General features: G+C 45.9%; 1 protein-coding gene across 1 annotated transcript; it reads right to left on the bottom strand.

The window, feature by feature from the left end:
• Positions 1-4516: 4516 nt before the first annotated feature.
• LOC116901049 (vomeromodulin-like) lies at positions 4517-15667 on the bottom strand. Its single transcript, XM_032902630.1, is given in 19 exon segments — positions 4517-4540; positions 5314-5393; positions 6090-6150; positions 7251-7281; positions 7524-7591; positions 7752-7760; positions 7762-7832; positions 7835-7874; positions 8483-8513; positions 8515-8567; positions 8569-8628; positions 9812-9882; positions 10557-10614; positions 10955-11039; positions 11820-11975; positions 12555-12656; positions 12969-13314; positions 13317-13466; positions 15403-15667. Coding segments are annotated over 19 exon segments (1761 nt in total).
• Between the last annotated feature and the right edge of the window lie 1340 nt (positions 15668-17007).

The following is a 17007-nucleotide window of genomic DNA, read 5'->3' as shown; positions in this document are numbered from 1 at the left end:
AAAGGAGCTGAAGGGGTTTGCAACCCCATAGGAAAAACAATATCAACCAATCAAACCCAAATGTAAACCAACCAAAGTGTAAATACATGAAATATCTAATAAAAATGTTTTGCATAAAAATAAAAAGAGCACAATCAACAATAGCCAATAATCAATTGTTAATCTTAGAGCCCGAGGCATTTGTGTTCTGTTTAGGAATTTGTCTCCTGTATCAATGCATTCAAGGCTATTCCCCATTTTCTCTTCTATTAGGTTCAGTGTATCTGGTTTTATGTTGAGGTCCTTCATCCACTTGGACTTGAGTTTTGTGCATGTTGAGAAATATGGGTCTATTTGCATTCTTCTACCTGCAGACCATCAGTTAGTCCAGTACCATTTGCTGAAGATACTTTTTTTTTTTCCATTGTATGGTTTTGGCTTCTTTGTCAAAAATCAAGTGTACATAGGTGTGGGGGGTTTATTTCTGGGTCTTTGATTCTATTTCATTGATCAACCTCTCTGTTTCTGTACCAATACCATGTAGTTTTTTTTAATCACTTTTGGCTCTGTAGTACGGCTTGAGGTCATAGACGGTGATTCCCTGAGTAGTTCTTTTATTGTTCAGAATAGTTTTTGCTATCCTGGGTTTTTTGTTTTTCCAAATGAAGTGGAGAATTGCTCTTTGAAAGTCTGTAAAAATAAATTGTGTTGGAATCTTGATGGGAATTGCATTGAATTTATAGATTGCTTTTGTTAAGATGGTTGTTTTTACTATGTTAATCCTACTGATCCATGAGCATGAGAGATCTGTCCATATCTGACATCTTCAATTTCTTTCTTCAGCAACTTGAAGTTATCGTCATACAGATCTTTAACTTGCTTGGTTAAAGTTACACCAAGGTATTTTATATTGTTTGTGGCTATTGAAAAGGGTGTTGGTTCTTTAATTTCTTTCTCATTTGTATAAAGTATGTCTAATTATTTCTTTGAGTTAATTTTATGTCTGGCCACTTTGCTGAACTTGTTTATCAGCTGTAGGAGTTTTCTGATAGAAATTTTGGGATTGCTTATGTATACTATCATAATATGATGATACTATATATCATCAGCAAATAGTTATACCTGACTTCTTGTTTCCAATTTGTATCCCCTTGTATCTTTTGTTGTCTTATTGTTCTAGTTAGCACTTTTTTTTTGAGTACTATATTGATTAGATAGGGAGAGAGTGGGCAGTTTTGTCTTGTCCCTGATTTTAGTGTGATTGCTTCAAGTTTCTGTCCATTTAATTTGAGGTTTGTTATTGGCTTGCTGTATATTGCTTTTATTGTGTTTAGGGTTGTGCCTTGAATCCCTGATCTCTCCAAGATTTTCAACATGAAAGGGTGTTGGGTTTTGTTGAAGGCTTTCTCAGCATCTAATGAGATGATCATGTAATCTTTTTCATTCAGTTTGCTTATATAGTAGATTTTGTTGATGATTTTCATATATTGAACCATACCTGCATCCCTGGCTAGTTTCATTTCAATTTGACACAAGCTTGTGTCATTAGAAATGAAGAAGCCTCAACTGAGAAAATGCTTCCATAAGATCATTCTATCTGGTCTCATGGCAGAAATGGTACCCAGACACTGAGCCTAGTATAGAAGTCTACTGTCAGTTATATTTCCAGGGGTCACTTTGTGCACATTTATGAGTTCTTGGCATTTTCTAGTTTACCTTTATTGACTCAGCACCTTTGCCTTTCTGGTTTTTTTGTTTGTTCGTTTGTTTATGTGCATGTATGTTTAAGTGTTCATGTACATACAGGTTCATGTGAATATGTGGTACTTGTGTAATTATGTGCATTTGTGTTTAGGTCAGAGGAGAACTTTGAATGTAGTTCCTGAGGTTCAATTAATGAATCTTAAATTTTTTTTTCTTGGAAGTCTCACATGGGCCTGGAATATAGCAAGTAAAGCAGTCTAAGTACTCAGAAATCCTTAGGGATCAAAACGTCTGTCTCCACAGACCTAGGGGTATAAGCTTTTACTACCTAGTGTTTCTTCTCCCTTCCCTTTTCCCTCCTCCTCCTCCTCCTCCTCCTCCTCCTCCTCCTCCTCCTCCTCCTCCTCCTCCTCCCCCCCCCTCTCTCCCCTTCCCTCCACTCCCTTCCCCTCCCCTCTCTCTAAATAGAGTGCTAGGAGACAGGCATTTCACTATTTGGAATATCCTCCAAGCCACTACTGTCTTGGCTTTTCCCTCAGGGTCACACGGCTAGGACTGCACTTACTGACCTGGTACACATGAAGCCTTTTTTGCACGGTTTGTACCGCTATCAGGCTCTTACTTCTGTTATTTTCACTGTGTCTCTGTTTAGTTTCTGTTTCAATGACCTGTCCATTGTGAGAGTGGGGTGTTGAAGTCTCCCACTATTTTTGTGTGGTTCAGTGTGTGATTTGAGCTTTATTAAAGTTTCTTTTATGAATGTGGGTGCCTTTGCATTTGGGGCATAGATGTTCAGAATTCAGGTGCCATCTTTATGGATGAGTATGAAGTGTCCTTCCCTATCTCTTTTGATTACCTTTTGTTGATAGTCTATTTTATTGGATATTACAATGGTGAATCCAGCTTGTTTCTTGGGTTTGTGAGCTTGGAAAACCTCTTTCAAGCCCCTTTCTCTACCTTTGTTGCTGAGGTGTGTGGTTTTCTGAATGCATCAGAGTGATGGATCCTGTTTACCCATCCAGTCTGTTAGTTTGTGTCTTTTTTTTTTTTTTAGGTTCTTTTTTTCGGAGCTGGGGACCAAACCCAGGGCCTTGCGCTTCCTAGGCAAGCGCTCTACCACTGAGCTAAATCCCCAACCCCAGTTTGTGTCTTTTTATTGGTGAATTGAGTTCATTGATGTCGAGAGATATTAATGACAGATGATTGTTAGTTGTTGGTTGTCGTGATTGCCAATTAACCTCTACTCAATGACCTGTGCAGCTCGCTACCCCCCCAATGTTCTGGGTTCCTGGATGAAAACACACACACACACACACACACACCACACACACACACACACACACACATATACACACACATACACACACACACATACACACACACATATACTCACACATACACACACACATATACACACATATACACACACATACACACACATATACTCACACATACACACACACATATACTCACACATACACACACACATACACACACACACACACATACACACCCTTATTTTTTAATATGCCTTAAACATCACAATGGTTAGATCCTTTAAAACCTCCCGTGACTGATTTTTCCCCATATATATAAATTTGTACAATTCTGGCTGTCTCTCTATTTCTGTCTCTCTTTATATCTCTGTCTCTGTCTCTGTCTGTCTCTGTCTCTCTCTCTCATTCTGTGTGTGTGTGTGTGTGTGTGTATGGAATCAAAAGGCAACTGAGGGTGGTTATTTTATATTGTCTTATCTTTTTTTTTGTGATAGTTTCCCATAGACTTGGCACTCAGAAAATAAGCTCTGTTGCTGACCAATGATCCCTAGTAATCTTGATGTATCTGCTTCTCCAGTCTCAGGAGATGTGTACTAAGATGCCCAGGTATCTTTAATGTGTGTGCTACATGGCAGTGTGCTATAAACATTATCTTTGAAGGCACTACTGTCTTGGCTTTTCCCTCAGGGTCACACGGCTAGGACTGACCTGGTACACATGAAACCTTTTTTGCACTGTTTGTAGCTGTATCAGGCTCTTACCTGCTCTCACCCATCTCACATTTTCTGTCTAGATTGGGATTGTCCACTTTCAACATGGAGAATTTGGGTTTCAGCTCTATTGGTTTTGATTCATAATGAAGAATTTAGACTCGGAGGCTGTATTAGATTTCCATCAGCGTAACAAGGTATGCGTCTTCAGCAGGGGAGAGGTTAATATAAGCTCAGTGTTAGAGGAGCCAGGCTGTGACCTATTGTTCTTTGGTGTTAGGTCTGTGGCTAGCAGTTCATGGTCATGGGAAGCAAAGTGCTCCCAAGAGACAGGCCTCCCCATCTGCTTGAAGGGCAAGCTCCCAGTGACCTAAGAACCACCTCAGGCAGCACAGGTCCCACCTCCCCATAGCACCAGGTGGGGAGCAAGGCTTTACCACCTGAGCCTTTGTGAGACTCCAGATCCAAAGGAAGACAGGGAGGGGAGGGGCAGAAAGGTTTAATCATTGTCCCCAGAGCACTTGAGAACACTGGATTCTGTTGTCTCATGTTAGTGTTCATCCCAAGTAAGAAGTTCTTTGCATGCTTATGAATATGCATGAGCATTGAGGAAGAGTCATCACTCACTTTTGCATGAAGGGAGTGTTTATTAAGGAGCTGATTACAGCACTGCCCATTTCCTCCAACTGTTCTTCTTGTCCTTGTCACTCAAGGCAGAGGACCTGGGCATGCCAGGAGACCATTGCTATTGTCTAATGAATCATAAGGATGGGCTGCAAGGGGCATGGGAAGAATTTGCAGGGGGTTTTGCTGTTGTTCAGTACTTTGGGTTCAGTAGTGCTGGCTTCAGCTTGCTGCCTGAAGGTCATTCTGAGGGGAGAGAAAGACAATAGTTTGTGCCTTTAACCCTGGAAGATGCCTGCAGGCATGAGATGAGAATCGCCAACTCATCCATCCCCGCCAGATCACCACAGCACTGCTTCAGGGATGGGGAGAGGACATCTGCCATTGAGGCCCCCTGGAGAGTTTAGACTATGAGAGAAGGAATTTGAAGGTGAGTCCTCTGGCAGGAGGGGATACACTCAGATGACGTCAGTATCTACCCAGAGACAGCAGATTTACTACACTGACCAGTGTGTTCACAAGATGTTGAGTGAAGTACCTGCTGGAGCTGGCACCATGCTGGCTGGTCAGTAACTGTGCTGTTTACTGTCATAACATAACCTATTGTGGGCCGTGTGTTTGTCACTGTAGCTATAGCTCAGGGCACATTCACCAGGTCTGTTGCCATGATCAAGGCTGGCTTGTGGTAATGGCCCCTCATAGGTTCAGTATAAAAGAATGAGAGTAAGAAAAGCCCTGTGGACAGTTGCTGACATGCTCTCATTCAGACTCTCTAGGAAGTGATTTAGGCCCAGCTGTAGGAAGTATAGGGTCAAGGACAGCTGAAGGTTTGAGTCCTATGAGAGAAGCTGATATTTTCTGAGTCCCATTTCCCAGTGCTTGTACAGGTAGATCAAGAATATATGCAAGGTCCTGGATTTGAGGCAAAGCAAAGCAAAAGGAACAAAGAAAGAAAAGAATTGTATTTCTGCAATTTAATAAAGATGGAGGAAAAAAAGAATTGTATTTCTGTTACTCACTGATCTCAGCAATTTGACATCGGAGTTCGTTAGAGTATTTGAAGACACTCCGTCCGGAATACTCATCTTTTTATACATCTCTGAAAAAGAAAAGTATCACCTTGTGACAGTGGTCAAGGGAAATGACAACCTGATTGGCTTGTTTGACCACCGACACACGTGGGAGCTCTGACCTGTATGTGGCCCTAGGAGGAGTCACTACTACACCCATTCAACATGGTGGCATGAATACTGTCCATCCCAGTCTATAGGATGGTGTATGGAAGAGAGGCCCCCACAGCAGGCGGGAACCTGGTGGTCTTCTAATGCGGATGACTAGTGATGGACTGCCTGTCTCACCACATCCAGGACCTGATTGGATTGGCACAGTCAGTTGGAGTCAATGCACTATTTGGCGCCACAATAGAGCTAACCACGGGTGTTTACACCTGCCATGTGGCACCACCATCATTGTTGTACAGTGAGGTACGACATAGATTTCAAGTGTTATATCACTAATGTCATAAGGGTGAGGTCCCCTGTGCAGATGTATGTGTTGACAAGAGTGGTCCCGAGACACCTGTGGACAAGGTGTCCTGGGAGCTGCAGAGGAGGCACTTTGACCTGTTTTCTCCTTTACCACCACTTGCTGCCATTTATGCAAAGAGAAGGTGATGTACATGCAGCCCAGCAGATGACAGGGTGACTTGTGCTTGGTGCTTTAGTGCCCTTTATGTGTCCTCCTCCCACCTCTCATGGGCACCAACTGTGCCCACAGTCACTGTTATTTCCCATACCATCGAATCTGGACCAGACCTTCCTTGTGACTTCAGCCATAATGCCTTCTACTTCATCCTTCTGCAAGACATGGGAGGACATTTTCAGTGGAGCCTTGTAGTCCTCTGCTTGGCCTCAGGCCCAGGAGCATTATCTCAGGCTGCTGGTTCCTGTGGTTCTCTAGTTGACAGGTCTGTCATGTGTCAAGATCAAATGTGGAGATGGATCTCCATGTATCCTTAGGGGTCTTGTCTTTGGAAATGTGGGGAGTCCCCATTGGGTGTTGTTTCCCTTGAGGCTTCTTGAGCAGGGGTATTGGCTCGGTCAGTGCCATCCTGCTACATGTACAGTAGGTAGTCTTAGGACATAGGAGGAATTTAGAGGTCAAAGGAAGACGGACTGAGCAGCTGCAGCCTGCTCTTATGTGGGTCAAGCACATTTTGTCTGGTTCTCTCTGTGTCATGTTGGTCCCTTTTCTCTCTTGGAACCCTCTGAGAGCAAGAGGTGCTGCTTCTACACCCATGCTTTCTCACTGCTCACCTTCCTCTGTGGGAAGTCACACTACTGCAGTACTGGGTTGGGATGTCTCTGTAGCCATACCCTACTGTCTGCACAGAGTGGACACTCCTTAAATGCTGCCCCTTATCTTTCAGAGGTCCACTGTTTGCATACACGACTGTCACCGGTCTATGAGTAGCTGTGAGGTCAGGGGTCAGTCCTACTCAGTTCTTGTTAACTGAACCATATCCTGGAAACTCTGTCACTTCCTCCCTAAGGAGAGGCGGAGGGATTGCTGGCCTCGGAGTCACCCTAGAATCAGCTGCTTCCTGACTCCCATTTCTCAGTGTGGTAAAGGATGCGCTTTCCAATCCCATCTCTGGGTACCTGCTGTGGGTCTGTCTCTTGGAGGAGGCACCAGGCTTTCCATATCTTTTCCCTCCTTTTTCTGTGTCTGTATGTATGCTCCTTGAAGTCTCCACCCACGTGTCAGTTGAGAATGGGTGGCTATGGTTTAAGAGCTCCTCAGTGAGCACGTTAGGAGCCTGAATTTCTGTTACACAGTAGGTGTGTGCTCTAGTCCACATGGGCCTCTCTTTCCCCCAGTCTTAAATCCCTGTGTGTCTGGCTTTAAAATGATTTCCCACCTATCATGGGCCAGTTTCCAGGGCACATCAACTTACAGTCTCAGGGGGCACCATGCTGTGCTCAGACCTGTCAGCAACAAAATACAGAGAGACATTAGGTTCATGAGAACAGTACTAGTCAAGGTTAGAGTTCAAGTCTTGTCTCCACTGATTTCATGTGAGTCAGCCGTAGACTAGGCACTGCTTGGCAGAGAAGACCAGCGAATGAAATCATATAAGCCTTCATTCCTGATTCCTGTAGTTATTCAAATATTTGCCCAGACCCAGATCCCATTGTGCCTGTGTGCTCCCCAGGGTCTGTTGTGGTACCTTGTGAGTTTGACATCTGGTATCAGTTTAGAATTTAAAATCTTGCTGGCATGGGAGATGAATAATTTCTGAAATGACACAAGAGAGCATGTGTGAGACAAGGGGACCTGGCCTTTCCCTCTGCTGTGGGGACCCCAAAGCACAATGGGCCTCAGGCTTTTGAAAAGAGTTCACCCCACTCATCCAGTCCTCCTTCCAGCCCAGTATCCTTCATTTCTCAGCACTCACCGTTTCCCCCAGTGGCATAGGGCTGGCGGTCCTTTGTTATGTCAACCTTATACAGCAATCTGAGCATATTGTTTTCCTGGGGGCAAAGGCTATATAGGTGATTTGTGCTTCCAGGCCATTCATCTGTTGTGAAGAAGAAGAAGACTTCTGTTAGTGTGGGGAAGAGGACAGAGGTCCTGTATCACGAGTCAGTCATGTGTCCTTCTGTCTTGGTTAATACTGCATTCTGTCTTGCAGGCTTGGCCTCCCAGTTTGGGTGCTAGTGCAGCTGAGGAAACAGAAAGGCCAGGAGCTTTTCCACCACTCCCCTGGGTTTACTTCAGCGTGTGGACCTTGGGGCAGAGAACTTGTGAAATGTTCCTTTCTATCAAGCCTTTCAATGATGAAGTGTGTGTCCCTGCCCTGTGTCTCAAAAGCTCTCTGATGACCGAGTGTGGACTCTGTGGTGAAGATGCTTCTGTGCTATTTCACCTGATCGTGGTGCCTAGGGAAGTGGATGACACACTGGGACTGTTTCTGTTTAGTCCCCTTCCCCTCCCCTCACCCCCATCCTCTCAGCCTGCTCCTGATTCCCCACTGATGGCATCAAGGCCCCAGCCTGATCACTATGATCATTGTGTGTCCTGCGTCGTTGGCCTTTTCAATCTTTGCAGGAATCTTTTCCCTCGGAAGTGACAGTGTCAGCTGATATCCAGGGCAGTGCAGCCCTGTGGCTGATGGAGGATGCTCACCTGAACAGAGCCCTGTTTGGCCACGTATTTCAAGTGTCCTCAGTGCTGAGGAGGCAACGGTTATGGACACGTTGGCGTTTTTTGGGATCTGGAGGCAGCCGACCTCCAGGCACGGGTACTGTTTTGTTGTCTATATTGGCTTTAACCTAAGGCAGGGAAAGCAGAGGAACACGCGTGTGAGTTCACCAGTTTATCCCTGGTGTGAGGGCTGTGTGTCCTGGCTGTCTAAGTGCAGGGTGAAGAGGCCTTAGTCCAGCTTTCCTGAGAGCCCCAAATCCTCAGCTGAAGGTGCAGAGCCATTTCTGACAGATTTCACCCACATGTGTGTGTTTACTAATTGTACTCTCTTTTGGACACAGTTCTAAGGAACTAAGGGCCATTCTCAGCCATGTTTCTGTCATTTTCTTCCTTCCCGATCTCTTTGCTCCCTCTCCCTTCTGTTTTGTCCTCTCCCCTTCCCTCCCCCTCCTTCCTTTTTTCTTGTCTCCCTCCCAAGGTCCATAACTCATTATATGGAATACGTTCTTCCGTGTCATAGATTTCCTGGGTTTCCTTCTCCTCCCCATCCTCCTCCCGTCTCTGTCACCCCCTCTCTCTTTCCCTCTCTGTTAGTTTCATTCTTCCTTTTTGTATGCTGTCTCCTGTAATATGTCTCAACGATAACTTCTGTTTGAAGGGATGTCAGCACATGCAGTCAGGAACACCGAGAAGAGTGACCCGTGCCTGTCATCACTGTGGTTGCGTGTTCTGTGCAGACTCCCTTACTCCTCCCCCTGACTGTAACATGTCATACTGTCTGCAGTCCGGCTCTGTCAGCACACTTGTAGAGTCTAGAAGGCTAAGGGTCTCAGCCTAGCCGTGTGCTTTGTGTGTGTAGCAGGTTGTCTGATGAGCTTCCTCTCGTGTTATGCATTTATTTGTGCTTCAGCAAGTGAGTGGATCTCCAGAAGAGAGGCCGAGCTAACTATGCCTCCCCCTTCATCACTTGTCTTGGTCTCCTTCTGCCTTCCTGGTTGGGTTGTGGGTGGCTGGAAGGAGCTGGTGCTTTTGTTTGTGTATAGTTCACTGAGAGTGGAGATGTGAGCTGGGTCAAGAAATGCTTCTTGGTGTTGGAGTGCCTCAGAGACCATTGTCCTGTGGAGTTGAAGGGACAAGAGTGCTAAACTGACCTTGTCCTATCTGGGCACTCATGAGACTGACCCCAGGGAAAAGTTGAGGCACCTGCAAAAAGCCCGTGTTTTCACTCTTCCCATCATCTGATGTCTTGTGTGGCTGATGTATGCTTGCAGCCTTCATCCAGTTGCCATTGAAAAGCCAGCGAATACTTACACAGTAGTCGATGAAAAGTCCTTTGGGAGAGATCCTGGCAGTGTGAACTTGGTAACTGAATAAGCCAGTAGCTGCAGAGGAGAAGAGAGGGAGGAATGGGGAAAATCCAGACAGCCATCAGTGGCCACTGTGCCTCAAACACTCTAGTTCTCATTTTCAGCTATAATCAGTATGGACACCTACTTCTGCCAGACACCGGGTGGAGCCCTAAATGACTTCTGTATCTTCCCGGAACTTTTGGTTTACCAGCAAGGATATTTTTTCCCCCTCAGGGAAGGAAAGACTGGCTAGCTAGAGCCTGCATTTGGTCTACTGTGGGACTGGAGAAATATATCCGGCTTCTTCCTTCACCTCTCTAGGTCGTTCATCCCAGTATGTCTCACTAACTCTGACTATTGGCATGTTCTTAGAGATGCTGTGAGATTCCGTGATCTCACCCACCCAGAGATGAGGGCTTGGGGATGCCCTTGATCCAGATTCTGCCACTGAAGGGTTTTGGATCGGGGAGATCCAGGCAGACCCCTCAGAGGCACTGGGTCCTATGCTCTTCCATCATGAGAGGCCATCTACATTGAGCGAAAAGTCTCTGGGCCATTGTCTTCTCTAAGAGTGCTGAGGAGTCCTTGTAGGTTTGGAGGGTGGCATCTAATAGGTCCATCTCCGTGGTGTGTCACCGTATGAAATCTCCCTAGGTGCTGGACCATGTCTCTCTCTGCTCTAAAAGGTATCCTAAGGAAGTACTCACTGTTCTTGCAGTCATTGAAGTCACTGAGGACGATACCACAAGAGTCGGAGTTTTCCAGCTGTGAAGTGAGCACAGGGAGCTTAGCAGAGGCCTGTCTTGCCATACCACCTCTTGCCCTTCTCCCCTTGGTTTCCCCTTCCAGGACTGTGATATTTCCCTGTCCTCTCCTGGGCTGAATTTATCCATGGTTGCTGTATGCCATGTTTTGTAGTTGTGCTGCTAGGCGGTAGGGTTCAGAGGCTCTGATGGTCCTTGGTGGCCCATGGGCTCCAGAGAGTTCTGGCTTTTTTTCCTTAATCTCCCTAGCCTCAGGCCATTAACAGCCTGCAGGCTTCTTTCTTCCTGAGTTTTCCCAGTGACTTAGCTCCCTCAGGAGCCCTCCCCCTTCCTGGACTTACATTTTCATTCATTTTTGCTGTCAGCACTATTGGGATGACGTCATTCAAGGGCAGAGCCGTAGGCAGAGGAACAGTTTCTGTGACACTGTAAAAGAAGACATGTTGAAATAAGTGATCCTGGTGTTTCTAGATTCCTTCATGTGTTAGAGGCAGCATCTCACTGGTGGAGGAGATGTGTGATGCCTGTGTTCTCAGTACGTGGAGATCTCGGCTTGGTCTTTAAGGAAGATGCACAGTCACCTGGCCAGAGCACAGGACACCTAGCCCCGAGGTTCACATGGACGGCTTCATCCTTCAGACCCTGCAGCAAGTGTGTTCACAGTTCTGTTTGTTGTCTTGTTGTGAGTTGTGAATCTGAACTCACAACTTTCAATGCTCTAGCTAAAGAGAATGTAATGAATCCTTCCTTGGGCATAGCAGAGGGAAATAGAAAAAGTGAGAGCTGGGTCTTTGCAGGGTGAAAGTAATTCCAGCTTTGTCAATGTGAACCCAAGTCTGAAGAGCTTGCCTGCATGCTATGGTTGGGCCAAGAGAGAAGAACTCGACCACTGTGCCACACATCTGTCAAAGAGAGATTTTCACTGTGTGGCCCACATGTTCTAGTCTGCCTTTTGAATCTGGTCAGTGTACTCTTTATCAAATATATGGGGTGGTTTACTAAAATAGTCTGGAGGAAAGATATAACATATGTGTGAGAAGGCCATTGTCTGACAAAGTAGGATGTTGCTCGTCAGCTTCAAGTAGCTGGCATTTGCCGATTGTCTATTGTATTATGGTGGACCACCCCCTCCCCTTGGGAGAGGAGCAGGGATCCTCTAACCCACGTTTGATTTAATCCAGCAATGAACAGAAAGGTTTTACGTACGTCTGTACTAACTGGATGTTCATTTCCTTGACATGCATGTGGGTGTCTTGGACATCAAGGTTGACGCACTGGGTGTTGTTGGAGGAAACAGCAATGTTCATTGTTACATCCATGACAGATTGAAACTGCAATAGGGTGAAGACTGGTCCAAGCAAGCTGTGGAGAGGAAGGTGAGGTCGAGTGGAGTATCTTCTGGGATATTTGGCACCAGCGCCTTGGAGATAGTCATTTGAGAGTGACCCTCATGCCGTGGGCCAGGGTCATCCTCTAGAGGGAAGGATTGAGCACCCCAGTCCACATGTCTTAGGTTCTCAGTCCCATGCCACAGGAAGAAGAGCCAGGTCATTTTTTTTGGCATTCATTCAATATTTCCCCAAAAATTGTCCTACTAAGTCTTGGGAGGTCACCCAATCATTGGTGGCACAAGGTACCAGACAAAGTTTCACTCCCTGAGTCTATGGCTTGGACCTTCTACATTGAGTAGAAGTGCATACAAGACATCTTCCAGGAGCAAGCCTGGGCTGCTACTGATTCTTCAGTATATGTATGTGATTTGTATGTATATGATATGCATATGTAACTCTGTATCTTTCTGTTTTGAGATACTGTTTTAATGTGTAAGGCTGGCTTGGTGGGAGGCCAGTCTTCTTGTGTTTAATTCTGTGTCTTTGTCATCTGACTCATGTGTACCCAACTCTAGGCTGACTGAGACAACCATTGTGGAAATACACTCACCCTTCTCCTTCTACGTCGGCAGTAACTTCGGAGAGAACTTTGATCCCATCAGCTCCCATGTTTATATCCGTGCTGCCCACTTTTACTTGTTTCACCTTTAATCTGCAGAGTGCCAACAGAGACTCAGTTGTGTGTCATGGAAAGAGCCTGGCCCTTGTGAGAAACGCCTGTGAGGCGGCGAGTTCACCCCCAACTGATCTCTGTTAATCCTATGGCCCCGAGCTTCCCTCTCCACCATGTAAAGGCTTGAGCTCAAGAAATCCTGGTCCTATTTTCCAGAGAGAATTCCAGGGGAAATAAGTGTTTGTCTACGGAGGGGTGGCTGTCCCTAGGATCACTGTAGGTTGGGTGTGAGAGTTCTCACAAGCAGCTTGTTTGTCCAAAACCCCAGAGAACTGTTAAGAAAGCACTTACTTGAGCATAGTTTCTTGGATATCCATGCTGAGCAGATCTGAAAATGGATCCTTGATGTTTTCTGGGACCACACTCTTCACTTTGTCCTGAACAGCAGCTTTCAGACTGTCCACATTTTCAACTATGTCATCCAGAGGCTTCACGACATTGGAGAGCCCATCCCCATTCAGGAGTCCTTTTCCAGAGCCTTTGCCTCCACCAAGGCTTAGTAAGCCGCCCAGGCCTTCCTTGCCTGGGAGGCCCTCTGGGAGTAGCTGGCCAAGGCCACCAGTGGCCTTGGATCCTGATGAGGGCTTTGAGGGATCCTCATTACCTCCTTTGCCTAGGAGTCCACCAAGGCCAAGCTCCTCCTCCCCTTGCAGGAGGAAGTGATATCTAAGATGGAGAGCAGGTTAGAGTCCTGCATCGTGGCTAAGACATCCCCAAGCACGCCTTCCATGTTAACTTTATCACACTTCACCATGTCCTCAATCTGTGGGGGCAGTGTGCTCAGGAGGTCTGTAAAAGATGAAGAGAGAGAGAGAGAGATCTGCTGTCAGTTCAGCCCTAGCGTCCTTCCTTTGTGGAAGAGAGCATCTTGAAATATGGGGCACAAAGGACTCTGTATTTTGCCTTCCAAGTCTGAGTCTTGTCCCTGCCCTAGTTAAGAGTTAGCCTTCTGTCAGAGAAATCTGCCTTCCCTGATGTCAACAGCTCCTTTTAGCCTACATTGATGCTGTCCTTTGATGAGACTGTGTACTTCCAAGGTTCAAGGGCAGGGAGTGAGAGTGGAGCCTCACTTATGTTTGTCATTTTTTTCAGTCTTGCTCTCTTTCGTCCTTTCATTTACTTGTAATAAAAATGGAGTAAAGTATATTCCCAGACCAGTTGCACTCAGCATGCAGAGCGTGCTGCTCTGGTCCTCTTGTGGGAGCAAGGGGCATCATGTCACCATTATTTTACTCATCTGTTTGTCCTGGGGTTTAGTTTCCACTTTCAGGTCTGTTCTTAGAGTCCGCATGGCTTCCCTGATCCGCTTGTCTGTCTTTGTTGGAGGCTTCTAACTGGATATGGTCCATGGCTTGTAGACACAGGAAAAGTTTATGATTGTCAGTATCTGTTACAAGGTGTAGGGACTACAGAAGGAGCAGTGTCTCGAAGAGCAAAAGACAATGACTTTCTCTCTAGGTCATTATGACCCAGGTTCCTCTGCTTGTTTGCCTCATCTTTCCCCTATCTTGAAGATTCTTGCTGCCTGAACTTGCTATATTGGAAGGAATTACTTCTGTGCCTTTGCATTTGACCAAGTCTTGGGCATTGGTGGCCAGAAAGGGGCTTATCACATGTTTCCCTCCATCTGATTTAAGTAGGAAGAGGGAGATGAAATCCGGGGGGAAGGTGGAAGAGGTGGAGTCAGCCATGCATGGACAATTGTCACGTCTCAGTGCTCTCCCTGAGCGCCTTTCCGGCCGTAGGTGGAATGGCATAGAAAAATGTGAGTGAAGTGATGGTTGTGGTCAGCCTTGCTCACTGTACAGCTGAAGCTGTGTGAGCCAAGGGACATTTCTGACTCAAGAGAGATGCAATTGAAGGGAGTCCCTGAAGCATCTCTTCGAGCCTAGCTGCTCCTTAGCCGAAGACTTCTGTGCCTCTGCACTTGGATTTTTGAGGGGTGTTTGCTGTTAGCCACTGTGCTAGTTCATTGGCTATGGCTCCATCTTTGTCCTGCCATGCTATTATGCAGGGCTTTGCCAGACCCTTGCTCCAGGGAGCTGCTAAGAGAAGGGTAAGGTTTTCTTATTGTTGTTAATTATTCTGAGTCCTATCCATCTTCCGTTTCTGAAACAGAAATTCTTTTTGTGCTCTCAGCCTTTGAGAATCTTTCGAGTAGAGGTTCTTTTTTTTTTTTTTTTTTATCTCAGGGAGCAATGTTTTATTGGGGAGGAGATGATGTGGAGAGTTGAGAGAGCATATGTGGTGAAAGGCTTGCAGGACAATATTATATTTGCCGTTTCCTAGTGCTGAACAGCAGGCTGAGGGCAAAGGATCTGTGGGAGTCGAGGTGAGCTTGAGGTCCTGCAAGAAGGAACCTGCCTTTTGACAGTCTCTGGATGGTAAGAATCAACTGGAAGGTAAATAGTGAGACAGCTTTTGAGGTTGAACAGTTCCTTTGTCCACGGTGGCACAAGCTTGTCCTGGACCAAGTTTGTGAACTTTAGAAGCAGCTGTATCATCTCAGAATGTTATAGGATGAACTGGATTCATGCTGTCCCAGAATTTATAGGTTTGCCCCAAGGTCCCTTTGCTCTAGAGGTACCAAGCAGATGCTACAATATCATCATATTTAAATACACTTGTTTACAAAGTTGGCTGAATTCCCTCTGAGCTCAAAATTAGCAGCCTGTGGTAATTGTAGGCAGGACTTAAGATGAGAGATGAATTGTATGTTACTTACAGGCCTGGAGTTTGTCACTGGAGAGGAAGTATCTGGCTGCAGGTGCACACTTTCCACCTCTGGAAGGAGCTCCAGGCCTTTTGGGAGGTAGCATGGGATTTTTGGCTGGACCATTGAGGACTGGAGAACCTGGGAGAACTGCAGGGAGATTGACCGGAGCAGGAAGAGCAACAGGAAGATTGCGCACCGCGGGGGGCACTTCCACCAGGTCAAGTACTCCTGCTTGGATGCTCAACATGATGGCCAAGGCCTGGAGAACCCACATCTTTGTGGCTGAAACCTGCAGAAGAAGAATGGCTCACACACCACATTCCCAATGGATCTTAGAGCTGTCATGGCACTTACTCTAGATGACTCCCTGTCTCCTGTAAGAGCGTGTTTTTGCCATTCTTGACAGCCCCATTTCTTCATTGTTCGTGGGAATTTGGTCAGATACATAGTAAACATCTTGAGGAAACCTCACTTTCCCCTTTGTGTCTCTCCCATGGTTCAATATACTGTCAGAATTGGGTTTAAAAAGTCAATGTGTGCTGAGTCCAGCCCTGAGGTCTCTCTTCCTAGGTACATGTGTATATTTTCATGCTGTCATGTGACTTTACACCTTCTTGGTATTACCCCTCGCATAAATGTCCCGGCCTGTGGTTTTGTTTTCAGTGTTGAGATTGCACATGGGATTTTCCGTTTTACATCCTCGCTCTACTACTCTGCCATGTCCACAGCCCCTTGCAATGTCCCAGTCATCCTCTGCGAATGTGTCAATGTTCATGTCCTTTCTTACAATCTCAGGTCCCTTGCCCTAAGTATGTTCTTAGTGAGTAATTACTTAAGGACTTTTCCTGGACACCCTGCCTAATTGTTCCAGAAATGTTATCCCCTTGTTATCCTGACTTCCCTTTTCTTGGGTGACGTAACTGATACTTGGTAAATCGGAGCTGTGCTGGACACTTCTGGAGATTGTTCCCTATCTCCCTATCAGAGTCCTTGCTTACCCTTAAGCTCTAAGTGCTTTTTTCTATGGCATTTACCTCTATTCCCTTTTGGGACAGGGTTTCATGTTGTTGAACCGGGGTTCTTGAAGCTTGCTTGGTAGTCTAGGGCGGCCTTCAAATCACAGAGATATTCCTGCCTCTGTCTCTGCAGTGTTGGAATTAAGGCCGTGCACCACCTTGCCTGGCCTGTCTTAAATCTAATTCCATGTATTTATTAATTTCTTATGCTGTATATGTGTGCTCAAAGGATGTGTTTGTAAACCACATCAGAACGTGTTTGAGTTGGTTCTTTCCTTCTGCCATTTGTGTTCCAGAGATCAAACCAAGGCCATCGAGCTTGGAGACAATTACTTTTACCAGGTGAATGATCTACCTTGCCCCTCTCTATCATTTAGTGCCATGCTGCAGTATGTGTCTATGACATGTTCCTTCATGATGGTAGGATGATGGCATTTCTTCCTTGTCGCCTGTCCAGTTAGTAAAATTGGGTGGTGGGTGTCTTTCCCCACCTTTGGCAAAGTTGTCAGGACCATCATCAAGTCCCTTCTGTTGGATCCTTACCCCAAGATAAATGAATGAAATTTGTGCAATCTGAAGTGCGCTTTATGATTTCCTG

Source organism: Rattus rattus, chromosome 5 (genome assembly GCF_011064425.1).
Source record: "Rattus rattus isolate New Zealand chromosome 5, Rrattus_CSIRO_v1, whole genome shotgun sequence".
NCBI classification, from domain to species: Eukaryota; Metazoa; Chordata; class Mammalia; order Rodentia; family Muridae; genus Rattus; species Rattus rattus.
This window is presented reverse-complemented; position numbering and strand designations above follow the sequence as displayed.